This window comes from Dipodomys spectabilis, unplaced genomic scaffold (assembly GCF_019054845.1).
Source record: "Dipodomys spectabilis isolate Male_0828 unplaced genomic scaffold, ASM1905484v1 ptg000178l, whole genome shotgun sequence".
In the NCBI taxonomy this organism is placed as follows: domain Eukaryota; kingdom Metazoa; phylum Chordata; class Mammalia; order Rodentia; family Heteromyidae; genus Dipodomys; species Dipodomys spectabilis.
This window is the reverse complement of record NW_024870855.1, coordinates 11,191,041-11,215,401: the sequence shown is the minus strand read 5'-3', so window position 1 is coordinate 11,215,401 and position 24,361 is coordinate 11,191,041. Positions and strand designations below refer to the sequence as shown.

Below are 24,361 nucleotides of genomic sequence, written 5' to 3'. Positions count from 1 at the left end.
CCCCCTTTCCCGGGGCAATCCCCCCAGTCCCGGAGGCACTAGGACCCAGCCTGAGGGCACCAGTTCCCGGCCTTTGGAGTCCAGCGGCTTCCAGCAGGGGCCGCGACCTCCCTCCCTAGCTGGCCGCCGGCGCTGTGCCTGCCTGAACTCGGGGCCTAAGGGAACTTCAAGTCCGCCGGGGGGATGTCCGAAAGATGGAGAAGGAAGGACCCGTTACAAATGAACTCGTTCCGGGACCAAAGCCCCTCAAGGCAATCTCCGCGCGAGGCAGGGCGGGCGCGTGGTTGGGGTGGACTTAGCACAACTAGGCCACTCACCCAAACGGCCACAACTCCCCACGCTGGGACGCGGTCAGCTAACAAAGGAAGCCAGAAGTCGGTCCTAAGTACCCTGGCTACAACTTTCGGTGTCGCACACCCCAGGCCGGCCATGTGGGGGGAGTGGCGTGTGGGGGGAGAGGGAGGGAGAAGAGAGAGGAGAAGGTGGCGAGGACGTCCCGAGCCCGGCAGAACCCGGAAAGTGACTGGTCCAGGGCGATCTCCAGGCGCCACCGGCGGCGGTGGTTGGGCCAAGGGCAGCAGCCCCGGGACTTGACAAGTTTGGCAACTTTGGAGGACCGGGGCCGCGCAGCCGGCGCCCTGCGCGCGGCCCGGCGGTGAGCTGGGCGGCTCGGCGGGGCCGTGTGGCCGGCGGCCGGACCCGGCCGGCGCGGCGGGCGGTCAGCGGCGGCTCGGCGCGGCCGGACCGAGCACCGGTGGACTCAGGACCATTCTTTCCCCCAAGCCTAGGCAGCCAGCGGCGGAGAGGGGAACCGGAGAGCGGAAACGAGGCGGGTTGGGGGGGGGGGGAGGGAGACGGAGCTGGGGACGTCCCGGGAAGAAAGTCGGACGGGGCGCGAAGTGGCGGGGGACTGGGACGGGGACCGGGACGGACGGGAGGGGGGGAGGCTAAGGGAGGGAGGGCAGGGGAGGCAAGGGGGCGGACGGCGTGCGCGGGCCCCGAGCCCCGTCCCGCGGCGCTGCTCACCCAGCACGAGCGTGCTCCAGGTCCGGCCGCGCCCCGCGCGCCGCAGGCCCAGCGCCCCGCGCAGCCCGGCCGCCAGGCGCCCCCCGAGGCCGCCCCCCGCGGGCGGCGCGCCGGGCTCCGCGCGGGGCCCCCTCCGGCCCGCCGCGCCCCTGCGCCCGGGGGACGGCGGCGCGCGCCCCGGCCCCGGCTCCCCGGCGTCCGGAGCCCCCCTCAGCGGCGGCGGCGGCGCCTGGGGCGGCTTGGCGGCCTCCCGGTGCCTGCTCCGTGCCTGCAGGACCATCTTGGCATAGTCGCGCCCTCTGGCTGCGCGCGCCCGGACGGCGACCCGCGAGCCGCCGAGAGCTGGGCCGTCCCTCCGCGCGGGCCGGGGGCGGGGAGATCGCCGAGGCCGGGCGGAGGCTGCCGGCTCGGCGGGGCGGCCGGGAGGCGGCGCCGGACTCCCGCGCGCCAGCCGCCGTTGCCGCCGCTCCGGTTGTCAGGGCGACCGCGGAACGCCGGGGGGCGGGGGCGGGGCGCCCTGCGAGCGGCGAGGCCCCGCCCCTTCCTCCTTCCTCCACCCTGCGAACGGCCAGGCCGGGTCCCTTCCTCCTCCCCTGCCTGCGAGCGGCGAGGTCCCGCCCCTTCCTCCTCCCTCCACCCTGCGAGCGCAGAGGCCACGCCCCTTCCTCCTACCCCCGCCTGCGAGTGATGAGGCCACGCCCTCTCCCTCCCACCACCGCCCCCCGCCTTTCTCCCCTCCCCGCCCGGCGCGCGCTTTAGGCGGCCACCGCGCACGCGCGGGCTTCGGGCGCGGGCGGGGCCCAACTCCGCAAACCCCCTCTTGCCTTCATCCTTCCTCTTCCTCCCTCCCCTCTCCTCTTGTTCACCTCCCTCCCCTCTCCTCCCTCCTCCAGCTTGGGGCGAAGTAGCGGCCCCAGCCTGGGCCGCCCGCCCTGAGCGAGTGACCGGGTGAAAAGGGGATCGCTGTCCCTGCCCGGGGCACCGATCCGAGTTGTGTGTGCGCGCCCTCGCGTGCGCGTGCGCGCGCTGCTCCTTGGGCTCGAACTCGGCCCTGTCCCTCAGCTCTTTTGCTTAACGCCACAGCTCCACTTGCGGCGTTTTGGTGGTTAATTGGAGGTGAGGTCTCATGGACTGTGCTGCCCGGGCTGGCTTCGAACCCCAGTCCTCAAATACCAGCCTCCTGAGTAGCTAGGATCGCAGGCGTGATCACCACCGCGCTGCTCCCATCCAAGTTCTCACCCGGGACAAGCTCAGCCCCGCGCCGCCGCTCCCTTGGCTGTGGACCGGGGACAGGGCAGCCAGGTTCCCCAGCAGGCACATTCCGATGGTGTCACTGGCCAGGCCTTGCTTAGAACACAGGGAAGGTTCACCCTAGGATGCGGGATTTTCCCCTCACACCGCACAGTGCAGGAGGAAATGAAGCCCACGACAGCCCCCATTTCCAGCTAACCTGGTCCTAGTCACCAGGCATTATTTACAGAAAGCCCTGGAGCCTGGTGGCTTACAACACCACTGAAAGGTTCATTTCCTGTCCCAAAAAGTTGTCTCCGTTTTGAAAGCCAAGATCTCAGCTGACCTCCATGGGATCCCAAACGCTTCTCTGGGACTGTGGCTTGCTTCCCCCTAGTTCTTTGCCTAGTGACTTCTTCGCTAATCCCAGCCTTCGTTGATTGAGGCTTCTTTTAAAGCAATGTATTCCTTGGTTAGAGGAAAGACTTTCCATACTCATTAAAAAAAAATTCCTGGTGCTTTGTCAGTTTCGTGAATTTGGATGTTTAGGTGCCTACTATTACTGGACGCAGTGCATACACACAAGTACGGGGCTAGAATTTAGAGCCTAGAGCTCTAGCTTGGCGTTTTGGCCACAGCTTGGTGTTCTACCACTTGACCCACACCTCTACCTTTTGCTGGTTAATTAAAGATAAGACTCTCACAGACTTTTGTGACCAGGCTGGCAAGAATTACAGGTGTGAACCACAGGCACCCAGCTTGAACACTTTTTAAAAGAATGATTGGAAAAGCCATGCAGAAGGCTTAAACCTCTGATGAAGGGTATGAGATACATTCTATTAACCCTCTGAGATTAATGCTGAATTCATCACCTGTCAGGTTAATATTCAAGGTCTTGTAGAGATAATGGAAATAACTGGCTGGGAATGTGGCTTAGTGGTAGAGTGCTAGGATAGGATGCGTGAAGCCCTGGGTTCAATTCCTCAGTACAACATGCACAGAAAAAGCCAGAAGTGGCATTGTGGCTCAAGTGGTAGAGTGCTAACCTTGAACAAAAGAAACTCAGGGACAGTGCCCAGAACCTGAGTTCAAGCCCAGGGACTGACAAAAAAAAAAAAAAAAATGAAGAAGAAGTAACAGAATGATTGTGTGTGTGTGTGTGTGTGTGTGTGCCAGCCAGGCCTGGGGCTTAAATTCAGGGCCTAGGTGATGTCCCTGAGTTTTGGTTTTGCTTAAGGCTAGAGCTCTACTGCTTGAGTCACAGCTCCACTTCCGGCTTTTTTGATGGTTAATTGGAGATAAGCCCAGGTCTGGCTCTGAACCTAGCGCCTCATATCTCAGCCTCTGAGTAGGCAGGATTACAGGCATGAGCCACCAGCACCCAGCTATCAAGACATAACTTTTAAGAGATGCTTTGGTGATACATGCTTGTAATCTCAGTACTCTGGAAGCTGAGGAAAGAAGATCATGAGTTTGAGGTCAGCCCTACCTAGCAAGACACAACCTAAATAAAAATGAAAGAGAAAGAGAAGTGATCATTTTAGGCCCAAGTTCTAAACCTAGCATTGATCCATACTAACCCTGCTCTGTGGCTGAGGTATACTAAATTTTGAATCTCAATTTCCTCATCCCTAAAATTAAGAATAATAGAATCGTCTTTCTCACACAAGTTTGTGAAACATAACTAAGACAATGTATGTAACATTCATTAAAGTAATAGCGCCAGAAAAAGTAATTGTCTGAATGGAAGTAAGGAATTTCTCAGGAAGTATTCAGCAGTGAATGACCGCAAGGAAGTGGGGAAGGGAAGTGGCACTGTTGGCTCCCGCCTATAATCCTAGCTATTTAGGAAGGGGAGAAAAAAATGGCCATTCCACACCAACCTAGGCAAACAAAAAAAGCACCTGAGACCCCCATCTCAAGCAATATCTGGACAACAGGGTGTTCATACACTTGTCTTCCCAGTTAATGGAATGCTGAGATTGAAGGAAGAGGCAGATAACAGTACTAAGCTGGCTGGGGCATAAAATGTTCTCCTGCCCTTGAATGCAATGGTACAAACCTGTCGTCCCAGTCATGTGGAAAGTGTGGATAGAGTCTAGACCAGCTCAGACAGGTGAGACTCTCTAAAAGTTAACCAAGGCAAAAGGGCTGGAGTGTGGTAAGGAGTAGAGAGCCTAGATAACTTAATACCACTAAAAAGATAGACAGACAGATAGACAGAGGTGAGGACAGGAAGTGCTGTGTGTGGAGCCTGCAGCTAATGACCCGTGATGGGCTATGAGACCAAGGCAGCTAAGGATCACTGAGGGCAGGTAAAAATCAAAGCAGAACTATGATCTGAGGACTCCCGGGCTCCCAGCTTCTCAACAGTCTAAGCCTTTGGCCCCTCACTAAGGTTCCCTGCATCCCCCAGGTGCTTTACAAAATAATGTCCACCACATGTCATCAAGCCCAGAGAGAAGAGCCCTGGACACAGGTTCCCTCCTCGCCCCTCCACACACAGGGAGAATGGAAGTAGGAGAGTCCTGGCAGCTCACATACCTGATTTCATTTTATCTTTATGGAATCTAAGAGAGCAGAAGATGCAGTTCAGCTATGTGTATTCTCAGGACAGTGTCTGCCACATAGTGGTGGATGTTAAAAAAAAAATCAAGCTCAAAACTGCATTTTGAAAAGCTCATGAGTTGATCCAAGGTTATAATAAATTTAAGCATTATACTTGTTAGGAAAATGGAGGAGAAAGGAAGGAAACAGGCTGGACTCGATCTGCCACCAGTGAGGACTGAGACATACCAGCCAGTGGCACAGTCTTCCCTCTAGCTTGGAGACTGTGCCAAGACCTGGACTCAGGAATGGGGTTTTATGAGCTTTGAGCAAGTAGGCAGAGGTTAATGAAAAAGCCTTTAGGTCTAGGGAGGTGGGGGGCTTTTCAGTTGGGCCCACAATGGAATGCTTACAGCCAGGCATAAGTAGAGTATCCTGCCTGCATCAGGCAGTCTGCATGTGTCTTTGGTGGCTTGCCTGATGTCTGCATGTACCTGGGAAAACAGGGTGGGGATCAACCCTTCAATCTTCCCTCCATCAACCCTTCAATCAACCCTCCATCTTCCAGATACTTTTCATTCAGGGATTTCCAAATAAACCACAAAGATAATTTCTAATGGGACATTATGACTACATTGGCGGAGACAGATTCCAAGGACAGAAGAAACAATGACTCAAGCCAGGCACCAGTGGCTTACACTTGTAATCCTAGCTACCTGGGAGGCTAAGGATGAGAGGATCATGGTTCAAGGTCCACCAGGGAAGAAAAGTCCTCAAGGCTCTTATGCCCAATTAATCTGCAACTGGAAATGTGGCTCAAGAGGTAGAGTGCCAGTGAGGAAAAAAAAAAGCTAAGCAAAAGGGTGAGGTCCTAAGTTCAAGCTCAGCTGTGGCATGAAAGAGAAAGGAAGGAAGGAAAGGAAAGGAAAAATCAGAGTAAGCTAAATAAATTCTGAAACCTAACACATAGCAATATGAAAGAATAGGAATCAGGAAAACATTCAGACCACAAAAATAGAAATTTTGGTCAGAGGAAAACCACGATGGATGATTCTACTGGCATTCTGGGGCTCGGGGCTCCATTTTTTATTTCAAATGCTCCCTTTTTCCTCTAGCTTGTTCTCCTGCCCTCAGAGCAGCAGACACATGTGAGATGTGACTTTTACTTCTTGTTCCCTTGAGCCAGTCACTGGATCTCTGATTTGGAGACATATTCCAAGGCTGGGTTCTAGATTGTGTTGGGGTCTTGGCTCAGCATTTGCTACACACTTCCCAGAAACCTAAAATTGGGACAAAGGCAACACAGAACCAGCATTAACTTGTCATTGTGTCCTTACAATGTATTCCTTTAGACTGTCTAGAAGACATGTAAATTACTACTTGACTGTTCTTCAAATTTTATCTTTGGTCTTTCTTGTAGCTAGCCTCCTAATTTAAACTATTCATGCACCAATAATGTTCTTGAGAAGCTCAGAGAGTTACCTCACTTTAAGCCTCTATCCATGGTCACTCAGGAGGCTGAGACCTGAGGATTGAGGCTTAATCCAGAACTCACTATTTCTTCTCTCTTACTCCCCACATTCAATCGATCATAGAATCCAGTAGTTCTGTCTTCTCCTTCCATCCTCATGCAATAATCCACCATGACCTTCAGCAGCATCACCTACCTGGTCTCTTTGAATGCTTTCTTCCTGTCCACCCACCTTCAGTGACCTATTTCTGACAGTCAAGGAAGTGACTTCCTAGGAGGAGATGAGGGAAGTTTGGTTCCTCCACGTGCACCTGCCATGATGCCATCTCACTCCAGGTCTAAAAGCAATCACAAGAACTGAGCCTGAATAAACCTTTGCTTTTATGAAGCTCGTTATCTCAGGTATTTTTTAATAATCATACTAAGCTGACTTAACACAATACATATGACACATTTGTTGAATACGTAAGTGAATCATCTCTCATTTGGCAGAACTCTAATGCACAGTCTGTATTGGGCTTGGTTTAAGTCTAATCTTTCAAAGTATTCACTGTACCTTTTAGAATTCAATAATTTCAGAATGATCTTGCAGGTATAAAAACTAAGAAGTTCAGATTTACTTCTTTTGCTTACCAAGCAGGCAGTCAATTCACCTAACCTCTTATCAGGAATCTGGTCTTATTCTCAGTTAACTAAATGGAGGGGAAAGTCAGGAGATGATACATCACCATCCCAAGATGGCCCCAGACGCCAATGTCCTGGGGCTGGAATGGGTGGCTCCATGCAGTTGCATGTCTTGTCCATGGTAACAGATCATGGTGAAGGAGCATGCGGCTTTTGGGGAGATAACTCACTGGCTTGGTCCAGCTGCTGAATTTGGGGCTCAGATGACCAGCATTGTGACTGCAGGTGTCGAGGCTGCTCCACATGAGCTGTGGAACAAAGCTCAGTGAAATCACACTCTCCTCCACCTTGTCTGTGAGACATTGCATCGTATTCGATTCCTAGCAGTTAGCAGGGTGCTCCCTGTACCCCTGTACTGAGTCCATCCAGTCTGGAGAGTCTGGAAAGGAACTGAGATGCAGCTCCCATTGTCACTAAGTCAGTGATAGGATTCGGGAACAGATGCAAAGGGTTTGCTTCTTTGGTAGAGTGGACAAAGGAGGAAAACGGTGGCATTAATAGAACAGCATAATCTATGGGCCTCTTTCCCATGTTTTAAGAATGAATGGGGACATGTTGGATGGTGGCAGCTGGGTCAAGTATTATGATGGTTTTAATGATACTTTAGGGCCAGTGGGCTCCTTGACTCTATTTCTCTTAATTCTCACATATTCAGTGTGAAAGTCAGGGAATCAAGTTGGGCCTCTGTTTTAACCTAAACATATTAACTCCACTAAACAATCATTGGTCCAAATGGTTAGCACAATCAGATTTAGTCACAGGTGGACTGAAAATAATCTTGTTGGCTGACACTGACTAATCTGTGATTCCTCTGGCAGCTTATCCTGACGCTGAAAGTTCCATAGAGATCTAAGCTCTGCTTTGCTCATTGTCCATGATAGAATAAACACAACAGGGGCTCTGGGAAGTGGCCTACGGGACACAAGCAATCTCTTCAGTATTGGTCTCAGACTTTAAGCTGCATTATTTTCTTCATGGGAGGTAGACTGTTTGAAGAATTTGCTGCGATTTATCTGATGCAACACAGGAACACAGAGCACAGAGAGGAGAAATGAAGGCCTTGAGAGCCATCCTGGCCAATCAGAGCAATGGTTGAGCATCCTTAAACCTTTTCCAGCCAAGCCAGGTGCTGGTGGCCTTCGCCTATAATTCTAGGTACTCAGGAGACTGAGATCTGAGGATTGCAGTTCAAAATCAGCCTGGGCAGGAAAATCCATGAAACTCTTCTCTCTGATTAACCACTAAAAAGTTGTGGCTCAAGTGGTAGAATACTGGTCTTGAGAGGAAAAAACAAAAAGCACTCAGGGACAATACCCAGGCCCTGAGTCTTAAAGCCCCAGGACTGACACAAAACCAAAACAAAACAAACAAAAACAACTTTTCCAGCAGAAGGCATGCAGAGAGAGATGAAGACATCAGGAAATGAAACTGCTGCTCAGCCAGTGAAACACAAATGTTCAAGACGTTATTTTACCTCGTTGCAACTTCAGGTGTACTGAACTCCTTTGGTGATGATTTCTGATAAATGCACGCACCTCAGAAACCATTGAGTTGGATAAGATTGTTGAGGACGAAAGGCTATGGAGAGTTGAGAAGAACCAAGAGCCCCAGCTAACAGGAGCTGCCTGGACAGTGGAGAGAAGACATAGGGAGAGGGCAAACACATTTTGGAGATGAGAAATGACATTGTGAGTTTTTCCCCCTAGGACACCACCCCCTGTGACCCATCTCCTCTTACTTAGCAGGCCCCAAGGCTTAAAGATTCCACTACTTCTTGACATCCCTACTCTGAGACCCAGCTTCCAGCACACACTTTTGGACAACACACAACCTTGTGTAAGTGTGTGCAGCCTCCTGACTAGATGTCAGGACATCACAAGTGAGCACTCAGCAGAGGCCTTCACAATCAAGAGCCGGGGCTTTGTCCCTGGTTGCAGTCTCTATTTGAACCTCCTTTTTATAGCTTCCCATCCTTGGACTAGGTTATAAATGCTAATTTAGCCCGCAGGACCCAGGATACATGTAGTACTGGTTGGAAAGCAGTCTTGAACTTCAAACCTTCTGGACTCTAGCTCCTCCCTTCTGTTCAGGCTCAAATTGGCTACAGCTTGGGGGATCTAAGCAATGAACCTCCCCTCTCCTGCTAGTCAGAAACAGCCTGCAAATATTGCATGTAGAAGGGCAAAGGAAATCAAGGTTCAGGTCAGAGAGCCAGGGAAGAGCATTACGTAAAATTTTGGAGCAAAGCGCTTGTGTTTTCTCCCATTTTTCCCAGAGTTACTGGAGCTCAAGACATATTTAAGGATCCAGCCAAAGAAGAGCCCCAAAGAATTTAAAGTATATGCAGACAAAAGAAATGCAGGCTTCGGCAGCCCATGTGATTATGTAAGAGTGGCATTCAGCACAGTTAATGATACATTTATTCTCTGAGCCCAAAGACAAGAAGTCCAATTTGAAAAACAAAAAACAAAACAAAACTCCAGAGCAAACAGAGAAAGGGGCAGGCAGCACCAACCCTGCAAATAACATGTCCTACAAAACTAGTCTTATACTGCATTACCAACAGTGCAGAATTCATTGCTCCCAATGTATAAGAGGAAGGACACAGAAAGGTTAAGGACCTCGTTCAAGGTCACAGGGCTCCAGAGAGGTTGACCTAGAAGGACCGCTCAACCTTGCTCTTGACATTCTCTGATGAGGTGGGAAGTTCTTAACAGACACCCCCAAATGTATTTCCCTTTAAAGCCCAAAACTGGTTCTTTGAAAATAGAAGCTGTGGGAACCCAACCTACTGTGCACAAATGCGCTCAGGCAACAGAGGGTGGCATTTCATGGGCATTGGCTTTTAGTTGCTTCACTGCTAAAGCTACCCTTAGCAAGATTTGGAATTCTAATGTTGGAATCAAAGGGCGTTCACCACCAATGACAGCTCAACGCAACACCCTGGGGTTGTGACACCAAGGTACTAGTGCCTGCCAGTGTGACAAATCAATACCTATGCTAGAGAAGGCCAGAGGAGCACACTGAAAAGGAGACATCATCAGATCTCCCATCTTACAGTCTTTCTGGACAAATGGGCCGAATCAAGGAGCAAGGGATCAAGCAAATGCATGCTGGGATTGCAGTTCTGTTGTAGAGAGAAGCTTGAGGGCCCTGGCTGATGGCCAAGGTCACAGACAAATGGCCAAGGTCACAGGACACTTGTCAGGAAGCAACTAAACTCTGAGTCAGATCAGCCTCTGTGAGCACAAATGACAGGCCCAGCTTTTCCCAAATCATCCTGGTACTTCCACTGGGGCATTTTGGTACTTTGGACTTTCCGGGTGAGCTGCTGTTGTGACTTTGATCATCACTCAGGGGTCTGTGAAGGAATGAAGTAAACAAGTGTTCTCAGCTCAAAAAGTCAACTGTGATACTCTGATTAGAATGAGGTGCTATGTAACTTGGATTTCGTTTGAGAAGGATTAGCTGTAATTGCTAGATTTTCACCACCAATTCCTTCCTGCCTTCAATCTTCCACCAATCCATCCCCAGTTATTTGCTTTTTCCATTCATATGAATAATTTTTTTCATAGAGTCCTAGTGTAGCCCTGGTCCACAGACACTAAGCCTTAAATTGTTTGTATTCAATGTATATGAGCATTATAGATTTAAAAAGATTACATAATATTGACATGCCTAGACATTATGTCTGTAATCCTTTCTTGATTCTCATGTGCTTTTCCCCAATTCTATTCCCACCTAAAATATGTGTTCTGAGATTTCACTAAAGAGAAGGAATGATAGGCGAGAACTTCCATTTTCAAACAGCAACATGTGCTTCTGATTACATTTCAGAGGATCGACCTGGACTTTAAAATGTGCTAATTATCCCAAGATTCCCAAAGTCTACCTCAGAGGCACAAGGTTTGCCAGCCTGGGTTTCCTGCCCTGGCACCATTCCCTGAGGCATCAGTACCTCCCCACTGTGCCTCACCATAGCAGGCTTCCAGGTCTTGGCTCTTGGCTCAACAAGACCAGGACACCATGCTGGTTACAGGTGGCTTTGGCATCCAGAGGTAGCACCAAGCCAGCTGCCTGCTTTGGCTTGCTTGCCAGTTCTTCTCTAATGAGTTTGATGGCTGTGTTTGGAACTCAGCACAGGCAGTGTTGCAAAGCCTGCAGATTATAGCTCTGTTCCCATAAATTACACCCTAGCCCAGGACTCCCATTCAGCTGGTCTCCAAGGGGCAGGAAAATGTGTGTTCTGGGCGCCTATTTCCCTTCTGTCCTAAGGTATAAACAAGCCTTGTTAAAATTCTAAACTTTCACCTGCTTCTTCCAAAGAGAATGGTAAGAAAGCAGAGAATTGTTTAAGAAGTCATTTGTACTCGTAATAATGAGCTCAGGGGTGCAGAGCTCCAGGGCCATGTTGAAGGGATGTACTACACAGATACCTGCCAAGCTTTGCCAGTGCTGCACATGAGTTAAATGATCATTTTCATGTTTCATGAATTAAAGCAACTGATACTTATTGTTTCTATTAAATATCTTTTTCACTAATGTAGCTATAGATAGATGACTATAGATATATAGATATATGAGCTAGCTTATTTTTGCATGCCATGAAATCAGACTCACTTAAAGAATTAGTTAAATTTATAATTTTGTCTTTTCTTTTATTCAAGCCATTTCTGCACAGAAAAAAAGAGGGAGGAGAAGGTGAAGGCGAGGAAGAAGAAAGGGGCAAAAAAAAGAAAGGGAAGATGACAAAGAGGAAGAAGAAAAAGGGGAGTAGGAAGAAGAGGATGATGAGGAGAAGGAAGAAGAACAGAGATAAAGAAGAGGAAGGGGTCCAGGAAAATGAAGAGAAGGAGGAGGAAAAGGAGGAGGAGGAGGAGGAGGAGGAGGAAGAGGAGGAGGAGGAGGAGGAAGAAGAGAAGCAGGAAGAAGGGGAAGGAGGAAGATCATGGTACAGGCATGCCTCTTGACATTAAAACTCTACCTGGAAAACAACCAAGGCAAAGGGGATTTTTCCTTGGTTCTCAGGGGGCAACAGTGACAGTGGGAGTGTTTGCAATCCTGAGGAAGAGTCAGGACCTTCCCAGGGGACTGGAGCAGGGTGGTAGCCTGAGGAAAGGGTAGAGATGCAGGGTGAGGGGCAGAAGAGCCACGAATGGTACTGTAACCCACTGAGTCCACTACAGTCCCCTGAAGCGTGAAGTTTCTATTCAAGTATTTGTATTAAAGCACTTGCAAGCCAGCACCCTGGTATTCCTGCAGGGAATTTCATGACGTGTTGTAATGTACCAAAACCAGCAGATGGCACTAAGAACACACAGGAAGAACTGCACCATTACCTATTTTTCCCCCCTCTCTGATTTAAATTACAGCGCAGCAAATCATTAAGTTAAATTGGAGGGATAATCTAGGCTATGATCACTGTATCATAAAGTGGTTAGAATACAGCTGGGAGATACTTAAAAGTAGCTGCACTGGCTGGGGTAGTAGGGAGAATGTGGTATGTTGGGTTCTGGGCTGTTCTGTGCCTCGAAGGTTTGAGCTCAGCCTTTGCTGCTCTCAGTGGATATTTTTCCACCCCAGTACGCTAAACCTGGAGCCATGAGGAAGGACAGACATATCCTGTTGGGGACAGGCTAGGATAGGTGACAGCTGTGAAATGCTCAGAGGGGGTGGGGAAAGGGAGGCAGAGCTGAGTGAGGAGAGCATTTGGACTGTGAGGCAGATCTGGTACCTTGACTGCAAATACAATGTGGACAAATGCTTGACATGGTATCCAGGCTGTGGAACAGACCAAGCTGCCTCCAAGCCAGCCCAGGCAGAAGAGTCTAGAAGACTTCATTTCTAAAAGAGTCAGCAAAAACCCAGGCTGCTGGCCTGGCTTAAGTGGTAGAGTACCAGCCAAGTAAGGCAGAGAAGGTCCTGAGTTCAAACCATGGTGTGGGCCATAAAACTTGCCTCACTCAGGGCGGGGAGGGGTGTTGTGTCCACTGGCTGTGCGAGAGAGCACACATAGTATTGACTGCAGCCACGCATCCTCTACCCACAGCCGAGGGGTGATCACTGCCTCCTGGCCTGCAACCTCTGCCCATGGTTTCACAGTGACAGGCACATCGGGGTTATGGGAAATCAGGGGGAAATGCTTCCTTGCATGGGGGTAAAGATGCCACTGAATTCAGGCATGGTCTTCATCCTTCAAAAGGATAAAAATAATAATAATGTCCATTCAGTAAAAGAAAGTAATTGCTTAATTTAGATAAAAGAAAGCTGATGTCTAGTATTCCAGTTTGTGACACCAGATAAACACAGCTACACAGAACCCCAAGATTAGCCGACCTCATTGTGGGGTGCGGTACTACTCCAGGGCTGTTTAGTGGACCAGAGAGGGCGAAGGGGAAGGAACTAGAATTTGTTGAGATCACCGATCACCTGATCACCGATCCCCAAGCCCCACAAGCACTAGGCATGGATAGGGAGAGTCAAGGCTCATAGGCATAAAGCCCTCAAAGCTCCGTGGTCAAACACGCGCAGAAGGTGTCCTCCCCACAACTGGAAAGTGGCCTCTGCTCTCTCCATCACAGGGCAGGGCCTCCTCTGCCAGACTGCAGAACGGCATTCAAGAGCTAGGAAAAATCAAAGCTGGCTCCTAAGTCCAGCAATTCAGGATTTCTGCCTTCACATCAGAGTTCTTTCAATGGCAACATGGATGCTTGGCAGAGTGAGAGAAGACAGAAAACGGCAGGTTCTTCAAGTAGTTTTAAAATTATTTAATATACACAGTACAGGAAAATAGCAAAAATGCACATAAAAACATGTGAGTACGGCACATTTCAGTAGTCATAGTTTGTCTCTTCGTTGAATTTTGCTATGGATATTAAAATATTCCCTATAAATACATCATCCAGAATGTATTGCTTTCATTTTCACAAATTTTAGGTGTTTGTTGTTTTCTGCTTTACACTTACAGCAAAATAAATAATTGAAAATGCTAAAAAAAATAAATAGAATATGACATGCTTTCTTTGCCGTTTTGTGTCCTGAGTTAAAGTATTTTACAGCTATACAAGCTGAAAAACAATTTTTTTTCTGTATATGATTATCTAACTACTGTGTATAAACCAACTTATGGAATTAAGTCATTTTGTTTTAACAAATGAAAAGGGCCAAGAATCAGGAATGTGTAAGTAAAAAGATCCCAAAATGACTAACTTAAGAGTAGAAACACAATCAAATATTACACATCTGTCCTATTTACTATTTGTCAGGCATACAAACAGAATGTTACTTGACAGTTAGCAATTCCATCTTTAAGACAACTATTTACCAATTTTTCAAAATGTTGTCGATGGGTTGGTTTTATTGGAAGAGGCAGTTTCTAAAAATGACCTTCCTCATGAAAAACTAAAAATAAAGCAAGACTTGAAAACATCTTACAAAAAAAAAAAATGGGAGTGGGAATAAAGATTGTGTTAAGAGAGCCACAGACCATCATGATGAATAAATTATAGCTCTGGACCCCAAAATTCTTCTTGGATTCATGTAACTAGATTTTCTTTTCTGATTATGTTTAACTTCAAATTTTGGTTAGAGACCCTAGAAATTTCATTCTACCTGGAAAGTCAAGGGACACCAAACCACAGGATTCTAAAGACAGATTCATTCTTGTGGAGCTTAGGTTGGGAAAATTATCTGGTTGGGTAGACAAATTTCAAGAGATTCAAAGCATTACAAAGCAAGTTAGTCGTTTTTTTTTTTTTTTAAAAAACACTTCAAGAAATTATTAAAAGCTATTGAAGAGCTTTCTGGGGGGCAAGGTGGGGAGGTGGGGTAAGCTGGTAAGGATAACTTCTTGATCAGACTCCTGGTAGACAGAGATAGAGGGTTTGTAATAAGGATCCGTCTTAGAGCATTCACATTCTGCATTCTTCTGTTTATGGGGACCAAAGGGCTTCTCTGAACTAGAGAAAAACTACAGCAATTCACTGAGTTGGATTGAAAGGAATTATATTCCCCTGATTTGTTCAATTCCATTGTTCTTTCCCATACAGGTCTCGTTAAAACTTTTAAAAGGCACATTTGTTTTGCAGCATGAAATGATTACTTGTACAACAAGCTTCATAAGACTGACCTTTAGTGCCAAACAATGAAGTGAGCTTACCATGTTTAATGTAATCAGAACAACTTTAAATCATTTTATTATATTCTCTTAAATGTCTCTTATTAAAGCTTGTGATTTCTAGTCATGAAAATAAGGCCAAAATGCTAGCTGTTGACCCACTTCTTCACACCCCAGAGCCAGGGCAGCCCAGCTGTCCTTCAGTTGACCTTCAGCACTCTGTACATGCTGTTCTGGAACACAGTGGTGAAGTAGGGCCTGGAGTCCTTCAGCAGGAGGCTGCACAAGGGAGGCTTGGCTGCGTTGGACGGGTCCTCCACATCCCAGATCTCAAGCATGCTACACCCAGGCCTGAACGCAAGCGGACAGAGATATGTTCATTTAAATAAAGCACATTCAGAGCTAGGTATCAGTGGCTCATGCCCATAATCCTAGCTACTGAGAAGGCTGAGGTCTGAAGCCAGCCTGGGCAAAAAAGGTCTGTGAGACGCATCTCCAATTAACCACAAAGTTGGAAGTGGAACTATGGCTCAAGTGGTAGAGATATAGCCTACCACTGGCTCTAGCTAGTCCTAGGACTGGCACACATACACACCATTCAAATATATGTATATGTATATTATTATATATACATTATACATATGCATATATGTGTATACACTCGTGCATCTATGTACATTTACATATATAAATTATATGTGTGTGTATTGAAGACCCACTAAACACTACTTGGAAAGAAGATGGTGAGAAGGGTAAATTTGTTCAAAGTACACTGCAAGCACACATGGAAAATCACAATAAAATCTCTTTGTATTATTTATGTATGCTAACTCAAAAACAAAATTAAAAGACACATTCATATACATAATTTATAAGCTGACTTCTAAATTTCCAGGGACTCGTTTATTTAATAAATAAAAAATTTTAAAGCATCATTTCAAGAATCAAGTTCATATGTAGATGTAAAAATGAAATGAAATTGTGTTCGCAGTATTTTCATACCCCACTTAGCCAAAGGAAGTGCCTTGTCCTCATCATTAAGAGTTAATATGCATTCACTGAAAGTTTGCTCTCAAGATGAAATACAAATAAATGTATTTCCCAAGCACTGTTGCCATCTAAATATAAAACATATTTGTAGTTGAAGGAGATGAATTAAAAGCAAAGCTCATTGAATTCCTGATGGATACCCTATTTCTGAGTATAAATTGCCTTGAATTAGCATAAAAATATATAGTCTGATGGAGCAAAAGCAGATTCTCATGCCAAGCTTGCTTGCTTGCCTGCTTTCTTCTTTTGGGTGTCTCCCCAATTGGGCCAAAGGAGACACTGCCTAGCAGAGAGTCACCAAAAAATGGGTTCTAATTGTTCCATCTTCACTGAGATATAATGCAATAAAGGTCAGGTTATTCAGTTCTCCAGGTCCAGCACAGCTCTCAGTGCTCTGCTTGCCTCCTCCACTCTCCAAAACACCGTACACAAGCTGGACTCAGGGAAAGGTGGGTGCTCTACCACCTGGACCATGCCTCCAGCTCAGTTTGGGTCTCCCCCCCCCCCCCCCACATACACTCAGCATTCCAAAGTCTGTGGATTTCCAATACCGCCAGTGAGTAGCCAGGTGCAATTCAGGACTCTTTGCTATTTCCACCTTTCCACTTTATCTTTCCTCTCACCACTTTGATTGTGGTGTTTGTTACTCTTTCTCTCTGGGCACATCCATTCCACTTTAGTGGATCATTCACCAATAGCTTTTAGCAACCTTGAGACGTATCTGACCCACACTTCCATTTTTCTTTTCTTTTCTTTCAATTCCTTATAGTATTAGAAGTTTTGGTGTACTGGATGACTTAAGGCTGGTCCTAGAATCATTGCAATTTTTCTTCAGCCCTTTTCACCTTTTTTCTTTGAATAGGCTGTGTTGTTGTTGTTGCTGTTTTAATCTACCTTTAAATTCACTTATTTTCCCCGTTTTCACCTATAATTGGTTGTCTGCATATTTAAAGAATTTTCATTTCAATTATTCCTTTTATTTCAATTATTCCAATTGATTCTCTTTCTCTGCTGGAACTCCATGTCTTTACTGCTCACCATGGCCTTGTCCCTTAGTTCTTGGAACATTATAGCAATGTTCTTCTTATTCCCGTGGGTATGTTTATTTATAATCTTTGGCTGCTAAACCCAACATCCAGACCTGGACCTGCTCAAGTCAGTGTCTACAAACTCCCTCTCTCTTCACAGCATTAGTAATACTGGGCTAGTATATTTTGCACATCTCGTCATTTTTGCCTGAACTGTAGGTAATACACTGCAGTGGTTCTGCAATGTGTTCTTTTTAATTCTGCTTTTCAATTTCTCGTGGCTCTTGCACCAGGGAACCAAATCTGCAGTTGTCTCTGACTTAAACATTTCTCCATGTACACAAGTACCAAAGTGTCATGTGACCCTGTTAACTTTTTTTTTTTCCAGTACTAAGGTTTGAACTCTGCATCTCATGCTTGCTACTCAGATGCTCTACCATTTAAGCCACATCTTCAGTCCTTTCAACTCTCGTTATTTTGGAGATGATATCTTGCATCCCCTAGCTCCCGGGCTGGCCTGGACATTCATCCTCCCATTTATATTTTGACTGAGTCTGGGTCAGCAGGCCCTTAACATTGTGCCCAACTTTTCTGTTGAGGAGTCTCACAAACTCTTAGGCCTAACAATCTCCTTAGTAGCTAAAATTACAGGTGTGAGTCACTATCTCTGTACATGGACAGGTTTTTATGAGTTCGTGAAAAAAAATTAATGAAAAGACCTTAAATCAGAAGTCAAAATACTAATAGATGTCACACTGTTTTGAAATTACACCTACTTTCATGATGATACATCTTTACTTGGTTTAAATGATTTTAACAGAAATACCAGGGTAAAATTTTCATATATTTTTTCTCTAAAATAGAAAGTCTTAAGGACTAGAACTACTATAATAAAGAGAAACACGTGGTTTTCCAGTATTCCATTTCCCATGGTAGAGAATGATTACTCACTTAGTTCGCACAACACACCATGCTTCTTCTAACACATAATAGTTCACATGCAATTCTGACAATTTATCTCTCACTTCTTTGGCAGACTTTCGACTATATGCAGAATAAACTGTTTTTGTTCGAGCCCTTTAAATATAAACAACAATTGTAAACAGACTTTAAAAGTAATGAAAAATTGAATGCATAAAATTTGCTACCAAGCTCAGATTTCAACCCTCGCTGGACTATCAACATATATGATCCCAAAATAACATAAATTACTTGTGAGATAGTAGTTTCCTCATTCCTACTTGTATTTTGAGTGCACTGAGACCTACAGTAGTTTACGTTTTTCACTTCTGGCTTGTCTGGAAGTGTATTGGGGAGCAGAACAGCACAGGATATGGAATTTGTTCCACATATCACACCAAACAATGAATCTGCTCCCAGGATAGTTGTAGAGGTTGAGTGTAGCGAAAGCATAGATTTCAGAAGGTAACTTCACCTACCTACCTCACAAAACAGGTGATCCAAAACAACCCAATATATATAAGCATATATATATATATAAGCAAATTATATATAGACAGTGGGTGTCTAAGGGACTGTTGAAGTTTAAAAAAAATAAAAAAGCCCAGGGCCGGTGGCTCATGCCTATAATCCTAGCTATTTAGGAGGCTGAGATCTGAGGATAGCAGTTCAAAGCCAGCCAGGGCAGGAAAGGCCATGAAACTCTTATCTCCAATATAACTACTCAGAAAAAAACTGGAAGTGGTGCTCTGGCTCAAGTGATAGAGTATTAAGCCTTGAGCAAAAGACGCTCAGGGACTGCATCCAGGCCCTAAGTTCAAAGGCCAAGGCTATCAAATAAAATGAATAGAAAAAGTACCTTATAGCTTCTTGAGAAACAAGGATGCTCACCAAAATATGGTGTAACAGATAGCTTGGAATTCTATGTTGGATTTTTTTTTTAATTTTTGAGCATATTACCATTTGTGCATTAAAATTGTTAAGATTGTAAGTATATGGCATGCCAATCACTCAACTAGATCCAAAATTTTAGATACTTTTAAATTTTGTTTCTAACAACAGGACAAAAGTCCATTAATAAGAAATGATTATCTTGACACTAGATGGATCAAAATAATTTATAAAGCCAGACATGTAGGGAAAGCAAACTTGTAGGCTTCTATGGCTGACAGTGCGCACAATCAGCTAATAAAACACCACTGAAAGGCTGGGAAGTTGGCTCAGTGGTAGAGTGCTTGCCTCCCATGCATGCGGCCCTGGGTTTAATTCCTCAGCACCACTTAAGCAGAAAAGGCCAGAAGTGGCGCTATGGCTCAAGTGGTAGGGCACTAACCTTGAGCTGAAGAGCTGAGGGACAGCGCCCAGGCCCAGAGTTCAGGCCCCACAACCAACAAAAACAAACAAACAACAACAACACTGGTTTTCATAAAAGCATGCAATATGGAAAATTCATGTTCTTTAAGAGTAGTGGCTCTCTCATACACACACCATGCATACATGGTGCATGCATATAGATACTCATGTAGATATAAGCATATATAGGGGCTGGGAAGGTGGCTCAGTGGTAGAGCGCTTGCCTTGCATATATATATGTATATATATGCAATATACATACATATATATTGCATATATTGTATATTGTATGTATATTGCATATATATACATATATATACATGTATGAAATGCTTTTCATTGAAGAAACTAGCTTTTGGTATTTTCAGTTTTTAGAGGTTTATTAATCCTGCTTCAGAGGAGACAGGGACACATCGTCACTTATGGGTGATTGGCTATGAGGATTGGAATGTGGCATGCTTGCATGTGTTTGGGTGTACCAATGCCCCATCCCTAGGAAGCAGTGGTGAGTAATGAGTGGGTGAGGCTGCCACACACACACACCTGCCCACCCCCAGTCTGCATCCTGGTATGGGACCACCACACCCTCCCCTGCCCACCTCAGGTCTGCGTCCTCGTAGTGAGGGTGGTTCACAATGGGGTGAAGTGTGGACAGCTTGATGCTGGCCATTGTGGGCATGGCACCTGCAAACACAGCATCTGGAAAACAAGGGTCCATGTCCTCTTAAGATGATGAAAAGAAAGCCTCAGCTCCTCCCACCCACCAAGCTTGAATTCAAATTAGGGCAGATGAGGCCCATTGAAATAATAACATTTACACTACAGGAGTAACTGGAAGTAAGCATGTGGTCTTTCGGCCTGTTGCAGGTGCTGGTTTGTCTCTTGGAAGGTGACTGTTTATGTCATTGTGGAGATTATAATCAGTTTAATCATCTCAATAAAGCTGATCATAAACATGGGTGCATTATTCAGACCTGAACGTGGCCTCCAACCATCCTGCCCTGGTAACTAAGTCACCCTGGCAGCCCACTATTCTGAGATGGGGGTGGGTGGGGGTGGGGCTTGGCCAGGAACTGAAGTGCCCACCGCTGCCACGAATCTCAGAAGAGCCATCACAGGTTCCTGGCAAAGGATCACAATTCAAAATTGGAAGCACAGCTCCCACGAATGTCTGTTGCTTCTACACCACTGTAAAGTCAAAATGCTGATGCTGAGTGCCAGCGGCTCAGATCTGGAATCCAAGCTACTTAGAAAGGTGGACTAGAGTTTGAAGCCAGCCCTGGCAGAAAATTCTGCAAGACACCATCTCCAATTAGCCAACTAACTGCTGGAATGGAAGCATGGCTTAAGTGGTAGAATACCAGAGGAGAAAGTGCAAGGCCCTGAATTCAAGCCACAACAACAACAACAAACTACTGTCAATAAGTTGGTGAGTGTATGTATGCACACATACACACCCATACATACAAATACACATATACTCACATGCACACACAAACACACATACACAAACACTCATATTCACATACACATGCAGGCACACACACACTCACAAATGTATGGAATGCTAGCTGTGTGTGCAAAGCCAGCTCTACAGAGCTCCACAGCTAACCTACCTGGCCTGGTGTTGTATTTGATCCATTGTATAAGTTCTTCCTGGGGCAAATTTGTGAATTCTCCTATTATGCTCCACTGGTTATGGAGGTTTGTGCAGCCTTGTAACGACATGACAGTTAGAATGCCAAAGACAATGTTCTCAAAATTAACTCTGTAAAAAATCCAGCCAAAGAGCTGAAATGAAAAAAACCATTTATTTATCATTCTTACATGAAGATTGCTATAGGGCCAGAGGGAATTCCCACCCTTACAGTCTGTCAAAGTGGATGACCCTTCAGTACTGATTCACAAATACACCAAATTATCATTGCCCTTTGCTTCAAAACAATACATGTGTTGAAACTGCTGGTGCCAGGATCTTGCTCTCCTCTCAATTAAGAATTAAGGCCAAATGGGGTGCTGGCAGCTCACCCCTGTAAGCCTAACTACTTAGGTGACGGAGATTGGAGGATTGTGGTTCAAAGCCAGCCTGGGCAGGAAAGTTGGTGACTGTTATCTCCAATTACACACCAAAAAGCCAGAAGTGGTAGAGCATTAGGCTTAAGCTAAAAAAGCTCAGGGAAGAGAGAGAGAGAGAGAGAGAGACAGAGACAGAGACAGAGACAAAGAGACAGAGACAGAGAGAGACAGAGATAATTAAGAACAGAATATTTGATCTTCCAGTACTGATTTCCAACCATGGGTTAAAATTAGCAAAATTACAATTTTGAACCAAATCACAAAACATTGACTGCATTTTATGAGCATCTTAAATCCATCTTGACACGTATATTCCTCTCAGGAAAACAGGGTCTTAGAATGTTTTTCAGCCAAAACTCCAATCATGGATCGTCACTAAGGTTTTTCTAAAAGTGGCAAAATTCTCACTGACTTATCTGGATGTTTTGCATTGAAGATGCTGAAGGGAGCCCACAATTGATCTCAGGGATCCTCTGAGCCACGCAGAGCCCTACTAGCTTTGTTAACTGCAGCCATCCCACTCAGTGGGGGGCAGGCTTAGGGTGCTCTGGGGGCTCTGTACAGGAACCCTGTGCTGACAGGAGGCTCTGTTTGTGCATCCTATGCTAGCAAAGAAGAGGCCAGCCTCATCACTGCCTGTCCCAGACATGGTGGTGGCAATCCAGGCTAACATTTCCAGCCACCAGAAGTCACTCTCTTCACTTTAGGGGGAGTCATTAACACACCTGGAAATTATTTAGAATCGGTAACCTGAGGTGGCTGTGTTCTTATGTTTGGTTGGGACCCGCCCCGGCTGACACTGTGGGGTAGGCCCATGCAAGGGTGCCTTACCCTTTTGGAACAGATCAGGGAGGCCATCACACACATGTGGGGCGTCAAGAAGAGCTTCAGCCTCATGATGAGAACGGCCAGGGCTGTGAATGCCAACAGCTGCAAGGTGTGAAAAACCAGCTGCAAACAACAGGGCAGAGCCGTCACTTCCCACGCAGTAAACACACACACGGCGCATCAGAACTCTTCTTATTCATCAGACTGAAATCTTCTCACCTAAGTCTAAGATCGCTCATTTGTTCACTCACACAGAGTTTATTTTATTCTGTTCTGGGTGCTTCAGGGCCAACACTTGAGTGGTTTCTGCTGTGGGGAAGCCTGCCTGTGACTGTATTTAGTGAGGACAGACAGACTCACAGTCCATGGCAGAGAATACAGTGGATGGGAGTGAAGGGCTCAAAAATCTCGCGAAGGGTGTGCCTGGAGCAGGTGGGAAATGAGGTCTTCATTGAAAGAGGCCTTTGATCAAGGGTTTATACAGAGTGAGAGGAGGCACAGGGACCAAGAAAATACATAAAGCCTCACAAGTGTGTGTTCAGCCAACAACAGAAACCACAATGGCACCTAAACCAGCGTTTTGGGTTTTTTTGATCCATTGTGGGGCTTGAACTCTGGGCTTAGGCGCTGTACCTGCGCTCTTCAGCTCAAGGAGAGCGCTCTACTACCACAGCATCACTTCTGGTTTTCTGGTGGTTTATCAGAGATAAGAGTCTCACGCACTTTCCTGCCTGGGCTGGCTTTGAACTGTGATGCTCAGATCTCAGCCTCCTGAGTAGCTAGGATTACAGGTGTGAGCCACTGGCACCCAGCTAAACCAGGGTTTTTGTTTGCTATTTTTTATGGACCTAGGGTTTATGCTTCCTAGACAGGTGCTCTGCCCACTTGACTCAGATCCCCACTAATTTTTTTGCACTAGCCATTTTGACATAGGGTCTTGTTTTTTGCGTGGGCCTGTACTGGAACTGCGATCCTCTTATTCCATGCTTCCTTCACTAGCTAGAATGACAGGCATGTGCCATCACTCCCATGAGCTAGATTATTTTTTAAGTAGTAAAATAAAGAAAATACATGCATTAACTAGTAGGATAACCTGTTTTGACCAGGGTAGGGGTTCTCCTGAGCAAAGGTTTCTGACAAAACTTCCAACTGACATATTTATGCTATCAACTTCTTGGGGAAATGGACAGTGGATGTGGGGAAACAAAGCAACCACAAGTTCATGGCAGCCAGATTCTTTTAATGCTCTAAATTACTAATGGTCAATCTAGCCAAATGTTAAAGATAATTATTTTCATTTATGAATTTGACAAATATTAAGTTAATGCTGAACACTAGGATGAGATAAAACAAAAACAAAAATAATAAATTGATATGTTTCTGAAATTTTCAAATATTTACCCAGGGCCTAGCAAAAAGCCAATTCATTTCAGCTTCCAGTCTAGGAATTTAACTAAGAAAATAATCAAAACATAAGGAATTTAATATCTAACTGTGTGTCAGAATTACTAATGTATATTTTGTGTGTGTGACTGTTATATATATTTTTTCTTTTTTAATTATCTTTAAGTAGTTGTACAAAGAAGTTCCCATTTTACAAAACAGTATATGAGTACAAAGTGTCTGGCAACATTGTCTCCCATCTCTCTTAACCCATCCCTTCTCTCTCTTTTTTCCTTTAATTGAGATTAGGTGATTACATGAATTTCACGTATTTCACAGTATTGTGGAATAGTGATAGTTAGAGTCACAAACACATTTTAACTTTCACAAGGCAAATTGTCATTATCATGTCTATACAGTTTGTGAATTCTATGAGCTTTGACATTACAAGTTATTTTTCCACATCAGGTGATGTTTACATTTCTTTCCTTTTGCTCAGTGTGGGCTGTTCCCACTTATTCTGTTCCTATCCCTGGCTTCTCTCTGTTGTGTGCATATATCTACCATATATATGGTCTAGAACATGGAGTCATTTGGCAATGATATGAC

General features: G+C 45.7%; 2 protein-coding genes across 3 annotated transcripts in view; both read right to left on the bottom strand.

Annotated features, from left to right (window-relative positions):
• Dpy19l1 (dpy-19 like C-mannosyltransferase 1) overlaps positions 1-1,306 on the bottom strand; it is a 54,249-nt gene extending 52,943 nt beyond the window's left edge. For both annotated transcript variants that reach the window (XM_042695093.1, XM_042695094.1), the window contains exon 1: positions 1,027-1,306. In XM_042695093.1, coding sequence (XP_042551027.1) covers positions 1,027-1,306 — 280 coding nt within the window. The remainder of the gene's footprint in view (positions 1-1,026) is intronic.
• Positions 1,307-15,274: 13,968 nt separating this feature from the next.
• Positions 15,275-24,361, bottom strand: part of Dpy19l2 (dpy-19 like 2) — a 47,928-nt gene continuing 38,841 nt past the window's right edge. The window contains exons 18-22 of the mRNA XM_042695042.1: positions 22,373-22,492; positions 21,082-21,256; positions 20,065-20,164; positions 18,104-18,229; positions 15,275-15,425 (exon numbers count right to left, since the gene is read on the bottom strand). Of these exons, the coding sequence (XP_042550976.1) occupies positions 15,275-15,425; positions 18,104-18,229; positions 20,065-20,164; positions 21,082-21,256; positions 22,373-22,492 (672 nt within the window). The remainder of the gene's footprint in view (positions 15,426-18,103; positions 18,230-20,064; positions 20,165-21,081; positions 21,257-22,372; positions 22,493-24,361) is intronic.